Source organism: Podarcis pityusensis (assembly GCF_964106645.2).
Source record: "Podarcis pityusensis genome assembly, chromosome: 10".
Classification (NCBI taxonomy): Eukaryota; Metazoa; Chordata; class Lepidosauria; order Squamata; family Lacertidae; genus Podarcis; species Podarcis pityusensis.
In genome coordinates, this window is record NC_138035.1 from 603,275 (window position 1) to 620,255 (window position 16,981).

At 47.1% G+C, this 16,981-nt stretch overlaps 2 protein-coding genes across 4 annotated transcripts in view; one reads left to right on the top strand and one right to left on the bottom strand.

Annotated features, from left to right (window-relative positions):
• Positions 1-16,981, bottom strand: part of LOC308486233 (uncharacterized protein) — a 123,319-nt gene that overhangs the window by 64,772 nt on the left and 41,566 nt on the right. The gene's annotated exons all lie outside the window — the stretch shown is intronic.
• LOC308486270 (uncharacterized protein) overlaps positions 1-16,981 on the top strand; it is a 230,383-nt gene that overhangs the window by 31,687 nt on the left and 181,715 nt on the right. For 2 of the 3 annotated variants that reach the window (XM_081022885.1, XM_081022884.1), the window contains exons 2-5: positions 14,373-14,877; positions 15,067-15,148; positions 15,388-15,470; positions 15,946-16,072. In XM_081022885.1, coding sequence (XP_080879011.1) covers positions 14,464-14,877; positions 15,067-15,148; positions 15,388-15,470; positions 15,946-16,072 — 706 coding nt within the window. In that variant the 5' untranslated portion in view covers positions 14,373-14,463. Of the gene's footprint in view, positions 1-150; positions 173-14,372; positions 14,878-15,066; positions 15,149-15,387; positions 15,471-15,945; positions 16,073-16,981 lie in introns of those variants that run through there. The other variant, XM_081022886.1, reaches the window with a different exon arrangement.

Genomic DNA, 16,981 nt, shown 5'->3' on the forward strand with positions numbered 1-16,981 from the left:
GGGGGGGGGGGTGTTCCCCTGCCGCCCCTCCTCCCCTTTCCGAAAGCGCCCCCCCCCCGAGCTACGGGGCAGAGCAGCTCCACGTCCGGGAGAAGCAGGCAGGTTGGGAGGGGGGCTCTCTCGGCTCATTCCGGAAACAGAAGCCGGATTGGAGGAGGAGCAGAAGGAAGAGGTGCGACATACGGGGGGGGGGTTGAGGATTGTGGGGGCGGCGTGAAAGCAGGTTGTGCCGGGAAGGCAGGGAAAGAATTGTTTGCGGGGGAGAGAAAAAGGATTTCCCCCTCCTCACTTACTTCTGGGGATCAGGAGAGCGCGGGAGGGGCAATCCAGCTGCAAAGTGGGCCCCCCCTACAATGTTTACATTGCAAAATCCTTCCCTCCCCCCGCCCCACACGCCATGATCTTAGATCCATTCCATGTTTTAGGTATTGGTGCAAATTGAGCAGCGGGTTGGGCTCTGTGACTCCTGTGTTACGGGGAAAATGGGGCTTGGGCTTTTGCACACACACACAGAGAGAGAGAGAGAGAGAGAGAGAGAGAGAGAGCCGACACAATTCCTCCCTTGTGTCTCCGTCAGAGGTAACACAATGCGGCCCGGAAGAAAGCAAGGCAGCTGTTGATCTGTTTGCAGGCAGAGCCCCCCCCCTCTCCATGCGAGGAGTGAAGCAGCCCAGAAGTAAAGCGCGTTGCAATTTGTACACCCTCAAATAATCGCCCCCCCCCCGTCACAGAGAGAGCACCCCAAAAACATCCCCGGTTGTGCCACAAAGTGAGTTGTACATGGAAATCAGATCAGAGTCCGATTTCATGTTTTGGCAACATGACAAGTCTGTCTGTCCGTCGGGATGCCTGAGGATTCCTGCTCGCTGCCTTTTCCTGGCCAGCCTGAGAGATCACTGGAAAGGGAGGATTTCTTGACTCCAGAATCCATCATCGCAGACCCGTTTCATTCAGGCCTAGAGATCTGCTCTTTCGCCCAGTCTGCTTGGATCATGTGGATCATCAGTGGATTATATGGATCATCCATGATAATAATAATAATAATAATAATAATAATTTATTATTTATACCCCGCCCATCTGGCTGGGTTTCCCCAGCCACTCTGGGCGGCTTCCAAAAGAATATTAAAATACAATGATACATCAAACATTAAAAGCTTCCCTAAACAGGGCTGCCTTCAGATGTCTTCTAAAAGTCTGGTAGTTGTTGTTCTCTTTGACATCTGGTGGGAGGGCGTTCCACAGGGAGGGCGCCACTACCGAGAAGGCCCTCTGCCTGGTTCCCTGTAACTTGGCTTCTCGTAGTGAGGGAACTGCCAGAAGGCCCTCAGTGCTGGACCTCAGTGTCCGGGTAGAACGATGGAGGTGGAGACGCTCCTTCAGGTATACTGGACCGAGGCCGTTTAGGGCTTTAAAGGTCAGCACCAACACTTTGAATTGTGCTCGGAAACGTACTGGGAGCCAATGTAGGTCTTTCAAGACCGGTGTTATATGGTCTCGGCGGCCGTTCCCAGTCACCAGTCTGGCTGCTGCATTCTGGATTAGTTGTAGTTTCCGGGTCACCTTCAAAGGTAGCCCCACGTAGAGCGCATTGCAGTAGTCCAAGCGGGAGATAACCAGAGCATGCACCACTCTGGCAAGGCAGTCCGCGGGCAGATAGGGTCTCAGCCTACGTACCAGATGGAGCTGGTACACAGCTGCCCTGGACACGGATTTAACCTGTGCCTCCATGGACAGCTGTGAGTCCAAAATGACTCCCAGGCTGCGCACCTGGTCCTTCAGGGGCACGGTTACCCCATTCAGGACCAGGGAATCCCCCACACCTGCCCGCCTCCTGTCCCCCAGAAACAGTACTTCTGTCTTGTCAGGATTCAATCTCAATCTGTTTGCCGCCATCCATCCTCCAACCACCTCCAGACACTCACACAGGACCGTCACCGCCTTCACTGGTTCTGATTTGAAAGAGAGGTAGAGTTGGGTATCATCCGCATACTGATGAACACCCAGCCCAAACCCCCTGATGATCTCTCCCAGCGGCTGCATGTAGATGTTGAAAAGCATGGGGGAGAGGACAGAACCCTGAGGCACCCCACAAGTGAGAGCCCAGGGGTCTGAACACTCATCCCTCGCCACCACTTTCTGAACACGGCCCAGGAGGAAGGAGGATGATGTCATACCCGTCTCACGGAGGGGGCGGGGGCTCAGGATGAATCTCCTGCCACGTGACTGGGGGAGTCTGGAGGCTGGCGGGGGTCAGACAGGGCTGTTGTTTTGCTCTCCTTCCTATTTCAGCTCAGGTTTTACTGAAATGGGTGGATTTATTGAAGAAACGGGGCTACGCTGTAAAGAGGCAAATGTGTATACTTTGTTACCACCCAGTGAGTTGTGTTGCAAAGGCCATTTGCAGAAGGGCTCCTATTGTGTCACCTGCGGCTACATGCCGGAGTTTGGGTCTTTTTGCGGAAATGTGTCTGTGTAAATGCACTTATCCCCATGCATTTACAATGGCAAGACATTAAATCCCATGAGATCCACAAGCACCAGAACCATAAGCCCACATAGGAGTCCAAAAGCACAGAACGAAGCAGCCCTTAATCCCTGCCTAGCTGGCTGTCAAAAGCTGGGTGTCCAACAACAACAACAACTTTTTTTGTACCCCACCCATCCAACTGGATTGCTCCAGCCACTCTGGGCGGCTTCCAAAAGAATAAAAGAAAAGATAACCCAACATAAAACATTAAAAGCTTCCCGATACGGAGCTGCTTTCAGGCGTCAATGGAGGCCGTATAATGGTTTATCTCCTTGACATCTGGTGGGAGAGCGTTCCACAGGGCAGTCACGACAACCCAGAAGGCCCCCTGTAACCTCACTTCTCGCAATGAGGCACCTGCCAGAATGAAGCAGGGCCACCTGGAGGAATTTTACCCTTATGCTTTCCATATAATTAGTTAGCCATATATGACCATATATCCTTATAATGCTTTTTATCCATGTTTGAATCATGAAGGCTTCTGCAAAGCTTACGGCAAAATGCTTAGATTTGAAAAATCCAAAATGAACTCTGCCCCAGTTCTCTCCCCTTGTTCTTTTCAACGTCTCGCTAACATAAGGGGGGAAGCAATAAATCTGCTGTGCTGGCATTTTCCTCCTGTCCAGACAGGGTCCTGAGCAGCTAAAAACAGGAAGATGCTAACCGCAAAATGTGTCGGAATCAAGCCTAGTCAGAGGAATTGGCCACTCTCCAGGGGCCCGGCTTGAATTCCTTGTTGACCTCCCCGTCTGCGTCTCCCGGCAAGATCAGGCGAGATCTCTATCTGCGATCCTCCTCTAGCGTGAGAAGAACACACCACTCCTCCCCTCTTCCCTGCCATCCCCAGGGAGGGGAAAGAGACACTCAGAAATGTATTTACATGCCTTTATTTCTGTCTTTTCCAGCAGTACAGAGAAACATATCTGCACTCTCTAAACACCAACTGCAGAGAGAGAAACTCCACCCCTGTACTTCCAGTACAGGTCAGATGACACACTGAGCTAACATCCGCTGCTCAGTACAGTGAATAGACTGTCCCTTTGTTCCCACGGTACAGTCCCAAACATCAACATCCTGTCTGGCTCTCCAGCCAGCTGGAGCTCGCTGCTGCATTGCTCCTTTTTCGTAACATCCTTCCCCAAAAGAATCAATGCGTGTTGTTGCGAGCAAAGCGTGATCCAGAGAAGAAAACAAACAGTTGTTATACACATAACACTCCCCTGTTGTTTCAGTTCCACCCTTGGAACTCCCTGCCACTGGTTTCCCCAGTCTACCTCTCTGGTTGTCTGGCTTCCAAGGAATGAGTGCTTCTGCATTACCTTGGTTAGCAACTCTCCGTTGTGTCTTTGTCTCTGACTTGGACACAGCTCCAACCTGTCCTCGGTTGTGTACAACAGCAACACATGCAACAGCTAAGTTAGCAAATTCTTTTGAGTACCTCTTGGGTGGTACAGCCTTTGTAACCCTCTCAGACCTGCGTATGAGGTGCTGATCCTCTCTGCTCACTGGTTCAGCCTCTGGACTCTCAGGAGAACCAGTACCCATGGTAAACAGTGGTTCATCCTTCATCTGTGAAGGCCTAGCAATTATGTGAGATTTCCTCTCAATGACTGTTTCAACTGAGCTCTTTGAGCTATCACTGTCACTCTCAGTACCACTGTAATCAGTAAAATCATCATCATCATCCGAATCGTCCCCTGTGGGAAATGTGTGAACAATTACTCTCTCCTGTTCAGGAGCACTCTCTAGAAATTTTGTGAGAATCACCTGACCAGATTCAGACAAAATTACTCTGTAGAGACCCTTTTCATATCCCACAAAAATGCCTCTGGCATTCGAAAGTTGGTCAAGACTAAAACTTTCCTTGTTGGGCCGAATTGCTGCGATAAAGATGAATGTATTGCCAAAAATGTTGTTTCTGTTTCAGACCCTACAGATTGTGGACAGAGTGGAATGTTTTACAAAGTGGCAGAGAGATATTTCTAAATTTGTCTGGCAGGGCAAAAAGCCCCGAATAAAATTTAAAATACTAACTGATGCTAAGGAGAGAGGGGGGTTTGCCCTGCCAGATTTGAGGTTGTATTATGAATCTGCAGCTTTCTGCTGGTTGAAAGATTGGCTTCTTCTTGAGAACACTGATGTCCTAGATCTGGAAGGGTTTAACAATGCTTTCGGATGGCATGCATATTTGTGGTATGACAAGGTAAAAATCCATAAGGCTTTTAAGAACCATATTGTCAGGAAGGCTGTGTTTAATGTCTGGACAAAATACAAAGACTTACTAGAAAACAAGACCCCAAGGTGGCTGTCACCAATGGAAGCCAAGGCTCAGAAAAGACTCAATATGGAGGCCAATTGGCCGAAATATTGGGAAATATTAGAAAAAGAAGGAGATACTTGGAGATTGCAGAGTCTTGAGAAATTAAAGGACAAAGTGCGAGATTGGTTACATTATGCTCAGATTAGGGAGGTCTTTAAGGCAGATAAAAAAACAGGTTTCCAGGTGGAAAAATCGAAATTAGAAACAGAACTGTTAGAACCTAAGACCAAGGTACTTTCAAAAATGTATAACTTGCTGTTGAAATGGAATACGCAGGATGAAACTGTCAAATCAGCTATGATAAAATGGGCACAGGACATTGGGTACAATATTATGTTTGCTGACTGGGAAAAGTTATGGACCACCGGAGTGAGGTTCACGGCATGCAATGCCTTGAAAGAAAACATTATGAAAATGATATACAGGTGGTACATGACCCCAGTCAAGCTGGCAAAAATATATCACTTGCCTGATAACAAATGTTGGAAATGTAAGGAAACTGAAGGAACATTCTTTCACCTCTGGTGGACGTGCCCAAGGGTTAAGGCTTTCTGGGAAATGATCTATAATGAGTTAAAAAAGGTATTTAAGTATACCTTCCTTAAGAAACCAGAGGCCTTCCTTTTGGGCATTGTCGGCCAAGGGGTGCTAAAGAAAGATAAAACTTTTTTTATGTATGCAACAACAGCAGCAAGAATACTCATCGCAAAGCACTGGAAGACCCAAGATCTACCCACACTGGAAGAATGGCAGACGCAACTGATAGATTACATGGAGTTGGCTGAAATGACTGGCAGAATTCGGGACCTGGAAAAATCTGCAGCTGAACCGGAACAGATATCTCAAGAACTGAAGGAGACTAAACAAGGAAAGGAGAAAGCACAGATGGAAAGTACCAACCAGAAGCCTACACATGTGGATTATAAACAAGAAGACCCTTGGATTACATGGATTACAAATCTGCAAAAGATGCGAAAGATGAAGGAGGAGGCCCCTGGAGTACTTGGAATTCAAGAACTTAAAAGAAAGAAGAAATATGATGGGGGCCTCCATTCTGAATATGAAGGACTGGTGGAACTTTTGCAGCAGTTGTCTCTAAGTTTTCTTGTGGGAAGAAAACCTGGCTTGATTGGGACAGAACTCCTTCGAGATCCGAAGACCAACATAAAGGACTACCAACAAAACCGGCGGAGAGGGACTGAAAGAGACTTGAAGGCCTCGGATGTGAGGAATCCAGGCTAAGAACTGTTATTGTGGACATGTACTTGGGAAGGGACGAACCGGGGATGGGAGGGGGGGAAAATAGAATTTTAAAAACACTTATGATTTTTGGGTCTAGTCAATATGATTGATGTTTAATAAAAAATGGGAAATCGATGGAAGGGAATCTGAGTCCAACTTAGGATAGAATTTAATCTTCTACAAAAGATGTAATATTAACATGGTAAGGAGGGAAAATAATAACTTGCTGACATAATTATGGGAATTGGGATGTATGAAGGGGGGGTGGGGGGAAGTCAAGGACCAAAGTTAAGAAAGTAAGATTTTTGAAATTATACATGTTCTTTGTCTTTGTCTTTTACGTGTGTGTTATGTCTTTATAAAATGTGAAAAACCAATAAAAAATTTATAAAAAAAAAAAAAAGAATTCGGGACCTGGGAGAAGAGACGGTGGAAGAGGACTGGAAAAAATTTAAAGACTATCTACAAAAACACTATAAACTGTATGAATGTTAGGAGAATGCACGATTGAAAGTAACACGGCAGCAGTAATTTTATTGTAAGATATATGAGAATAAGTGCTGTTTACGGAAATGATGAAATTCGAAGCAATATTATGTTCAAGCCAAGCAGTTTAATTTATGATAAAACCATTTAAAAGTTGGAACATAATATTTGAGATTTATAAAATAAGAATGGAAATAAGGTAACAAATTGCTGCATATAACTACATGACTGAGAACGCAGGGAAGGGTGATGTGAGGAAGTCTAAAGATTATGAAAATATGATCTATGAATAACTTTATTTTATTTGTATTTTTTTCTCATTCTTTGTTTATCTTACAATCTTACTTTGATTCTTTTTGTTTGTTATATGGTGATGGTACTTTATATGTTTGGTGGTTTGTTTGTTGTTTAAAAACTGTAATAAATATCTTTTAAAAAAAATGCCTCTGGCATTCTTTACTCCACCTGGAGCTTCTGTCCTCACATGAGACCCAAAAACCTTGAAATGGGCAACAGAAGGTTTTCTATGGAACAGTTTCTCAAAAGGAGAACTTCCCAACTCTTTTGAAACCTTTCTCAACCACGTATAACAATACGACATTAGCGACTCCGCCCAGTACTCATGTGGCAGATGTGAACTAAGCAATTGCGCATTCATCCCCTTTTGCAATTCTTTGTTCACCCGTACACAGACACCCCTGTCCACGCTTCCGCTGAAACAGCAACCTTGTGCCTTATCCCTTTCTTCTGCAGGAACTCCTGAAAATCCTGTAAAAGAAAAATTTGCTTCTCATCTGTGAAAAGACAATCAATGTTAGCATCATGCACATTTTTAACCTTGTCACAAAACTCCTGAAACCTTTCTAAGGCTTCTTGTGGTTTCTCTAACACATAAATCCAGACAAAGTTAGAGAAATGATCCACACACACAAGATAAAATCTTGCATTGCCTCTAGATGGTGCTAGAGGACCAATCACATCAGCATACACCCGCTGAAATGCTCTGTCGACCCTGGTCACCTTCCTGGCGTCCGTCTTGGTCACACCTGCGAGAGAAATCATGTTAGACTCAGAAGAATTACATTTCATGTAATCACTTTGATCAAAAGTCAACAAATACAGTCCATCTTTCTCTCTGGCAGAAAGATACAACTCTCCATCTTTGAAGATCTCGCAGCTTTCAGCATCATAGGACAGTTTCAGTCCTTTCTTTGCAATCTGCGAAACACTCAGCAGATTGAACTTCAACTCAGGAACCAAGTACACATTGTGTATAGTCAAGTTCAGACTCTCAAGATACACAGTCCCAAACCCGGTCGCTTCCAGCTCCTGACCGTTGGCCTGCTTCACAGCGAAGCTTTGCTTCTTAAACGTTGAGAACAGTTCTCTGTGTGGGGACATATGAACCGTGCAACCCGTGTCGATTACAAACGTGTTCTCAACATCTGGCGTGGTTCCTTTCGACATCAAAGCCTTTGCAGGTTTCACCTTGGACTTGGTATGACTTTTGCCTGATGCCTCAGGCTTTGCAGAGCTGCCCTTAGCTCCTTTTGGCTGGCGTGGCTTCTTACAGTTCCGCTGAAGATGCCCAGCCTGTCCACAAATGTAACATCGGACAACGTTCAAAGCTACAGCATTCTCTCCAGTAGCAACATCAGTGGGGGAGCTAGAACTCCGTTCCTCCCTCCCCCTGTCCTTTACTTCCAGTGCAGCTAGTCGGTCGTGTTCATTCAGAACCATGGCAAAGACCCTCTCCGCAGTCAAATCCTGGGCCGGTAGGGAGCCAAGCTGACTGGCAACCGTTTTATAAGTCCGATTTAGGCTGTTTATCGACTTCCGGGTTGGCGCGATCAGGAAATGGCAGATTCCCTCCGAGCTGCGGAGGGAATCGGCTCCGCTGAGGACGGGTCTTGCCGCGCCGGCGACGCGGGGACCCTTAGAAACCGCAGGCGCTGAAGCCTGCGGACGGGAAGACTCGGTGGGCGCCTTAAGCGCCCCCCGACCCACGAAGAGCCTTTTTAAAGGCTGTGGAGAGGGTACGGAGGGTGGCGTGGCGCTGAGAGTCGATCGCTACCTCGGTGGAGCGAAGCTGCGAGCCAGGACTGGAGAGCGCTGACTTCCTTCCTTGAAAATTGGACTGAAAAAGAATAACCCGTGAGTAGATGGAATTTGGCTTTAAGAAACTTTTCCTGTGAATTCGAGATGACCGGGGGGTGTGCTAAAAGGAAGTCCGCACCCCCCTTACTTACAGACAATTCTAAGCAAGGAACGGAGAACTAAGGTGGAGAGGTTATTTTGTTTAATATAAAAGAAACTAACTTCCACGATTTGACAAAAGAAGTGTTGTACTGGAGAGTGAGAGTGGAACTTTGGAAATTTTTGATGAAATCCCCCCCCCCGGACCAGGGGGAGTCCCGCGTTTGAGCCTGTTGAAGAGGAATAAGGAGTTTGACAGCTGTCAAAAGAGCTGTCAAAGGGACAGTTTCAGTTAAAAGTTTGTTAACTAATATCTCTCTGGACTAAAAGTGCTATAAATTGAAACAAAGTTGTTGGAAATTTGAAAGAAAGAAACAAAAAAGATTTGGATTGTTGGAAAAAGTTTACAAAACAACTAGAATCCCCCTAGGGGGATTCTTAAGGTATTACAATGGCTGCAGATGGAAAATTACAGGCACAGATAGACAGGATGTTTTTTCTCGTGGGAATATTGCAAGAGCAGAGCTTGACTATGAATAAACAACTCATGACCTTGACCTCTGGAATAAGTAACTCTGCTGAATGTATTAAGGACTTGACAGGAAAGGAATCTGCAGCTGAAATAGAAGTGACATCTCAAGAATTGGAGGAGAAAGTACAGATGGAAAATATCAACAAAAAGCCTACAGTGGTGGAGTGCAAGGAAAAAGACTCTTGGAGTACATGGATTATAAACCTGCAAAGGATGTTAAAGATGAAAGAGGGGGCCCCTAAAGTATTTGGAATACAGGAACTTAAAGGAAATAAGAAATATGATTGGGGCTCCCCTGTTGAACATGAAAGACTGGTTGATTTTTGGCAGCAGTTGTTATCAAGCATCCTGGTGGGAAGAAAAACTGGAGTGACGGAGATTGAACTGCTTCGAGACCTGACGACCAACATAAAGGATTTCCAACAAAACCGGCGGAGAGGAACTGAAAGAGATTTGAAAGCCTCGGACGTGAGGAATCCAGGCTAAAAACTACTGCTGACTTTTATTTGAGAAGGGACTAGTACCTGGGGAGGGGGGGAGGGGAAAGCAGAATTGTAAAAATGTTTATGAATTTTGGGTCGGGTGAATAGGGCCTATATCTAATATAAAAATGAAATCTGTGGAAGGGAATTTGGGTCGACCTTAGGAAAGAATCTAAATGTTTATAAGAGATGGGGATAAGAAAAATGGGGTTAACTAGGAAGAGTTATATCAAAAATATTAATCTATAGGTTAAGGAGGAGAAGCTAGAACTTGCTGAGCTAATTATGGGAATAGGGATGTAAGAAGGGGGGTGGGGGGGAGTCCAGGGAACAAGGTTAGGAAAGTAAGGTCCTGAGAATATGCTTGTCTTGTTTTGTTTTTGTTGTATTTTTGTGTGTTTGTCTTTAAAAATTTTGAAAACCCAATAAAAATTTATAAAAAAAAAAAAAAAAAAAGATTTAGGCTGTTTATCATCATGAAGCAAAACACTTCCTCCTGTAGACGGAAATTGCGTTCCAACATCTGTTGGCGCAGAAATTTCATCTCCGTCAGGTGCGCTTGAACATCTCCATCAGGCGCAAGCCTCAGATTGGTCAGCTTCTCAAAATACAGCAATGCTGAAGAAACAGCATCCCTCTGATGTGTTCTACGCAGCGTCTCCCAAATCTTTCGCGCATATTCTAAATCCTGAATATGCACCAATTGGCAATCTGAGACACACAGAATTATAGCCGTCCTGGCCTTTACATTCTGTGATTCCCAACCTCGCGTTGGTGCTGCAGGGATGGGGTTCTCAATCACCCCAAAGATCCTCTGATTCTGCAGCAGGGCCTTCATCTTTATAGACCAAGATGAATAATTGTCATTTGTCAGGAGAGGTGGATAAGGTAAGCCTCCCCCCTGCTTGGCATCCATTTTGAACCCAAGCCTCAGCTCTCACTCTCGAGCCTGTAAAATTCCAAGAGTCTTTCCTGGGTTGTTTACTGCCTACTCTGGCAGGCAAACTGCAAGCTGTTTCAAAGTCCTTGCACAGCAGCGAAGATAGCCAAAACAACTTTCACTTCCCAGGCTCTCACTCAGCCAGCCCTTTAGTCAGTAACTTTCCACTCTCACTGATTTTCCATTGCTTAGCAACTGTGCATACCTCTGTTATCTAGGCATGCAAGGTATGCGGCTGTATTCCACAGTGCTGGTTTCTCCAAACGCGGACACTTTTCGTGAACCGAAGATTTTATTCTTTACGCGTTCACTTCACAGCTATAAATCCACCATACCTTTGGGCTACGTTGCTTGGCTTTACCTCGTCTCGATGCCGAGCCGTCTGTTCAGCGTCCAGCTGGTCGCAGACGTTATCTTCTTTCCTTTGGTGCAGAGGATGACAAACGATCCATCAACCTCTAATGCTGATTCCCATGGATCAGAAACCATTGGCGAATGCTACCAGATGTCGGAATCAAGCCTAGTCAGAAGAATTGGCCACTCTCCAGGGGCCCGGCTTGAATTCCTTGTTGACCTCCCCCTCTGCGTCTCCCGGCAAGATCAGGCGAGATGTCCCTGTTTGGCAGATGTTGCGTAGGAGAGCTTAACAGCTGAATACAGTTCCTTTCTCCTTTTTATTAGGGGAAAGGTCGGACTAATGTTCAGACTGAAGAAAGCAGAAGTTGGGAGGGAACTCTTTACATGATCAGGGGGCAAGACTTGAATGCGCTCATCGGTTCTATTTTTGCTGCCATGTGCAATTGTATTCGATTATGTCATGATCGATTATGTATGTACTCAGGTATAAAGCCTCAGGGCGCTAGAGCTGGGCGGCCCAGTCTCTGGAAAGGATTCCACAGGGTCAATTATTGCTCAGCAATAAATATCACTTTCTTTTTCTCCACTGCTGCGTCTGCCAATTCTGGGACACAATTTGAGTGGGTCACTGGTACCTTAAAAATCCTTGCTACAAGAAGGCCCTCGGAGCTGGACCTCAGTGTCCGGGCTGAGCGATGGACGTGGAGACGCTCCTTCCCTTCTACTGGGCTGAGACCATTTGGGGCTTTCAAGGTCGGCGCCAGCACTTTGAATGGTGCTCGGAAATGGACCGGGAGCCAGTGAAGATTTCTTAGGACCCTTGTTCAGGGGCCAGCTGTTAGGAGGCCAAAACTGAATGTATCCCTTGCCGGAAGTAATCCATAAGCGTCTCCTGCTCCGCCTTCTCGGGATGCCATTGGTGTGCGATGCTCCGGCTCTCGGGAGAGGGAGAGGCGTGAGTTGGGTGCGCTCGGCTTGCCAAGGGTTAAACGGAAACGAGCTGGATTCCTAGACAGGAAAATAAGATGGGGGGCAGGGTCCTCCAGAGCGAAAGCCCAACCCTCCCTTTCCTGCAAGAAGTCGGGCGTGTGGGGGTCCCGTTGGTTCGGCTCTGCAGAGGCTGCCTGGGGGCGCCTGCTGGGATCCGATGAGTCTCCTCTCTCCCAGGATAGGGCCCATGGGGAGAGCGGGGGTCCCAGCGCTGCATGGCGAGAGGGGGGCAAGTCAGGGCGCGGAGGGTCGCAGGAGGGCGGCAGCTCTGCTCTTCCTTTGCATGGATGCGCTGCTGGCCCCTTGGATCCAGGAGCGGGGAAATGCATGCAGAGAAACCCCATTCAGATGTATGGATCAGTCCCCTTGTATAACAGAGGTTGTAGGTGGATGGAAACGTTCGGACATTCGGTACCTAAAACCTCACCTGTGCAAGGAAGGAAGACGGAGGGCAGGGAAGAGAAAGCGCTTCCTCTTGCAGGGCAGAGTAAAACCTGTGGAACTCCCTCCCACAAAAGGCAGAGGCCACCAGTGGTTGCAGGAATTGATGTATAGGTTGGGGGGGTTGCCCCTCCAGCAGATCTCATGCACATGCAGCCCACTACCAAAATCAGCATAATCACTTTTGTGACTTGTGTGATTTGTCCCCACAAAACACTTCATCACAGTTTCTTCCTCTCTATTCAAAGGGCCTCTGCTGCACGATACCAAATGTAAGAATTCACTGAAAAATGTCTCTATGTACTGACTCACTGGGAAAACTTCAGAAATCCACATAGACATGTGAGCTCAGCTCCTCAGCAGCCCCTCTGCCTGAGTGATAATCCCTGGCATCCTGATACCTGAGTGCCAGACAGGTAGCCATTCCAGAAATAACAAACCCAGATGAAGACAAAAGGGTGGGATGAACTTGGCTGGGAAACAGGGAAATGTAAATATCTCTTTTGTTTCACTTGATGGGTGTTTGGTGGAGGGCAGGGGGAACCATGGGGCAGGGTCCAGGATGCTCAGATTACTGCCACCAGACTTCCCCTTTCATGATGTAACCGTGATGTATGAGTGATGTAGTTGGGGGCGCGTAACATGGGGATTAAAGGTAAAGGGTAAAGGGACCCCTGACTATTAGGTCCAGTTGCGGACGACTTTGGGGTTGCAGCACTCATCTCGCTTTATTGGCAGCCAACATTTGTCTGCAGACAGTTTCCGGGTCATGTGGCCAGCATGACTAAGCCACTTCTGGCGAACCAGAGCAGCGCACGGAAACGCCATTTACCTTCTCACCACAGCAGTACCTATTTATCTACTTGCACTTGACATGCTTTTGAACTGCTGGGTTGGCAGGAGCAGGGACCAAGCAACGGGAGCTCACTTCCAATTGGCAAACCCTAGGCTCTGTGGTTTATTAGCGCCACCCACTAATAAAAGTTTGGGTTCTCTTTTGTGTGGGGCTTCCATCTTGTTCCACCTGGGGGCAGGCGGGAGTCCTGTGGCGACAGTCTTCAATCAAGACCAAGCCTACTGGCTGCTGTTTTGCTCTGGTATCCCTGGCTGGTGTCCTTCTTTTTTGTCCAAAGGAGCCCTCAGATTTCTCCATTAGCACAATCAAGGTGGCGTTCAAAGAGAAGGAGGCCGATCCGTGGAGGAGGAGGAGGAGAGGGTGATGGGGGGCTTCTCTGCTCTGTCTCCCCCATAGGAGGCTGTCATGAGACAAAGATTCTTGAGAGCAGGAGCAGTAAGGTCTACATCTTTTTTTTTATTTTTTAAAGATTTTTATTAAAGTTCAAGGTCTACATCTTTCAAGCCTGCTGGCTGTTAACGGTTAACAGCTAATTGCTGAGTCACTGTAACTCAGCACTCATCTCGCGTGATGACTCAGTCTCCCTATAAAAGTAGCCAGTCTCTCTGTGGGCCTCAGTAGCTAAGTAGTATGGCTTTGTGTTGTTGCTGTGAATGTGTAGCTGAGGTGGACAGAGTGGCTCCAGGACTCCTGTGAATCAGTAAGTAAGACTGTGCCTCTGTGAAGAGTCAAATTCCTTGACTGAAAACTCTGAAAGGCAGGAGCATCCAGGCTGATTCATCTCTCAGAAAGACCAATAGTTCCCTGCACATTTTGCACTTTCCCTCCAGGAGGGCTGGAGATTTACTTCTCCTTCTCCTTTTTGAAGAAACCTCAGAGTCTGGGTTGTGGTGCAGTCCAGAGCTGGCTCTTCCAAGACTCATACATACTTCCTCACAGAACATTTTTCTCCTCCAGGCAATATGTCAGTTTTGTAAAAGAACAATGTATTTGCTTTGTAGAATTTCCTAGCACCTCTGATTCGGACAGACAGAACTTGGCAGAAGATCAAGGGGTTCCTTCATCTCTCTTGGAGGCTTCCTGAGAGCACAGATGGATGAGAAAAACTCAGCTGGCCCTGAAGCAGGAAGAGGCCATGCCATCAGAACTGGGAGCAGTGGGGGATTCTGGGGGGAAACTGTGCAGAAGATCCTGGGAGAGGAGGACACCCTTCGCTCAGAGCTTCAGAGCCAGCAATTGAGGCAGTTCTGCTTCCAGGAGGCCAAAGGACCTCGAGAGGTTTGCAGCCGACTCTACAACCTTTACCATCAATGGCTGAAGCCAGAACGGCACACAAAAGCTGAGATGTTGGACCTGGTGACCTTGGAGCAGTTCCTGGGTGTCCTTCCTCCAGAGATGGAGAGTTGGGTGAGGGAATGTGGAGCTGAGACCAGTTCCCAGGCAGTGGCCCTGGCCAAAGGTTTCCTCCTGAGTCAGGCAGAGGAGAGGAAGCAGGCAGAGCAGCAGGTGAGAGAGACTTTCCTCTGGATACTCCCAAGGGGCTCCGAATGTGAGTGAGGGTATCTGAAAATTCTCCATCCTTTTTTGGAAAGCAGCCATTGAATATTATCAGATTGCCCTTCAGTTTTTGCCTCTGTCATTCCTTTTCTAACCCTTCATCATATTCTCTGTTTTGAATCTTCACTGCTATTTCAGAAACAGGATCTGTTTGCAGAAGTGGGCCCAGATTCTTCTGAGACCAAAAGGACTCTGTTGGACACCAGAGAGAGGCTGCTGGGTAAGGAAGGAGTCCGTTCTCCGTTTGGTCCCTTTCTGTGGATATCAAAACAAATTGATGGGTTCTTGTCATCTTTTTTTTTGGGGGGGGGGAGACACTTGGGGACAAGAGCACCAAGGAAGGGAGATGTATTTTTAACCCAACTAAATTATGAAATGGGTCCAAATGTCCAGATGCAGTCAGAAGGTGAGACTTTTTGGAGAGCAGCTGCACTTCCCACTTACCTCTGTCTCTTACAGGTGACCAGATGATGCCAGCAAGACCTCCTCATCCATCTATTCCTGGTGGTGAAGGAGAAGCAACGGCTGTGGAAGCAGCTCAGGTAGAGGGAGGAGACCTGTGGGGAAGGGGGCTGAGGGGTGGGGCAGCCAGGGTTCCTCTGGCCCCCAAGGAATCTCTCTCCTCCTCTTGGCTTCTGTCCAAGCTTCTCTGAAGGCATCTTTGTCAAGGACAGCTTGGACAGAAGCCAAGAGGCTGGGAATGCCATTCGAGAAGCTTAATGTGCTGAGAATAAGGAACAGCCACCTTGCCTTAACTCACCTTCGGAAGGTCAATAAGATCATTCATAAGTCATTGCCATTTTACTTGTAGAGTTATCATTGAATGCTATGATAGGCTTCTAAGCAGTTCACCAAGCCTCAAAAATAGTTCCCAGGAATCACCTATCTTGTCGCATCAGTTGCACAATGGGGTTTCCCCACCTTCTCCTCCCCCCTTTTAATGAGCAGAAAGAAACAGCAATGTGTAGCAGACCACCTTAGTGCTGTCTAAAAAGGACCTCTTCATTTCTCTCTTAGGGTCCAGTGTGCTTTGAAGATGTTGCTGTTCATTTCACAGATGAGGAATGGGCGTTGCTGGATCCTGACCAGAGAGCTCTGCATAAGGAAGTCATGGAGGAGAATCGTGGGATCGTGGCCTCTCTCAGTAAGGCTCCCTTGTGGATCATAACCTCTCTTTGGAAATTCCACACATATCTCTCTGTGATAAGCCTCCCTGATTTTGATGGAGTTCTACAGGGCCACTTGCAGCACCTGGGATTCTAATACCCCCCAAACTCACCTTAAATGGAGGGCTATCAACTGTTTTGACCTTGGACATGATCAAGCCAACATAGACATTGCTGAGAATGGAGTGGGAACATGCTGGGAATTTGAGGTCAGGAGAACACATCTTTGTTGACACTGTCCTGCCTTGTATTGCCCAAAATCTTCCTGACATGGAGCATGTGGAAGGCATTGAGGGGTTGTTTCTGATGGTTGTAATTGTCCACAATTCACTTCACAAACCGCTTGCTCAACACACAATCCTGATAGACCTTCCTCTTGGCATTGAAGAGTTAGTAACACATTTGCCTTGCCAATACACTTGTCCAGGTCAGCATCGATGAAGAGGTTGTTGGTTATGGTAGAACCTCCTAGGGAGACAAAATCATCCACCACCTCCAGTGTCTGAAACTCCCACAGGCACATTTTGCGACAGGGAATTTCATAGACACGAGCAGTTTCTGAGCTCTGTGTGCAGTACTGCACCTAAGATTTCAGATTAAAACTGCGGAGTGGAAGGAAAAGAGGACCTTTTTCTGCCTCCCCACTTCCAGCTACTCTCTGCAGGCCAAAGGAGAGACCTGTCAAGGTGGTGTCTGCTCTTCGCAATAAACACCCTCTGCTCACTCAGAGAGATATTTACAGTTCTTTATTTACATATGTACAAAGAGCTACAGTTCAAAATCATGCATCGGAATCCGACGAGTCAGATTCGGGGAGTAGCTTCCTTCGGCTCCTTCTCCAACACAGCAGACGTGGGAATCTCACGAGATGTTTTTGATCCCTGGGT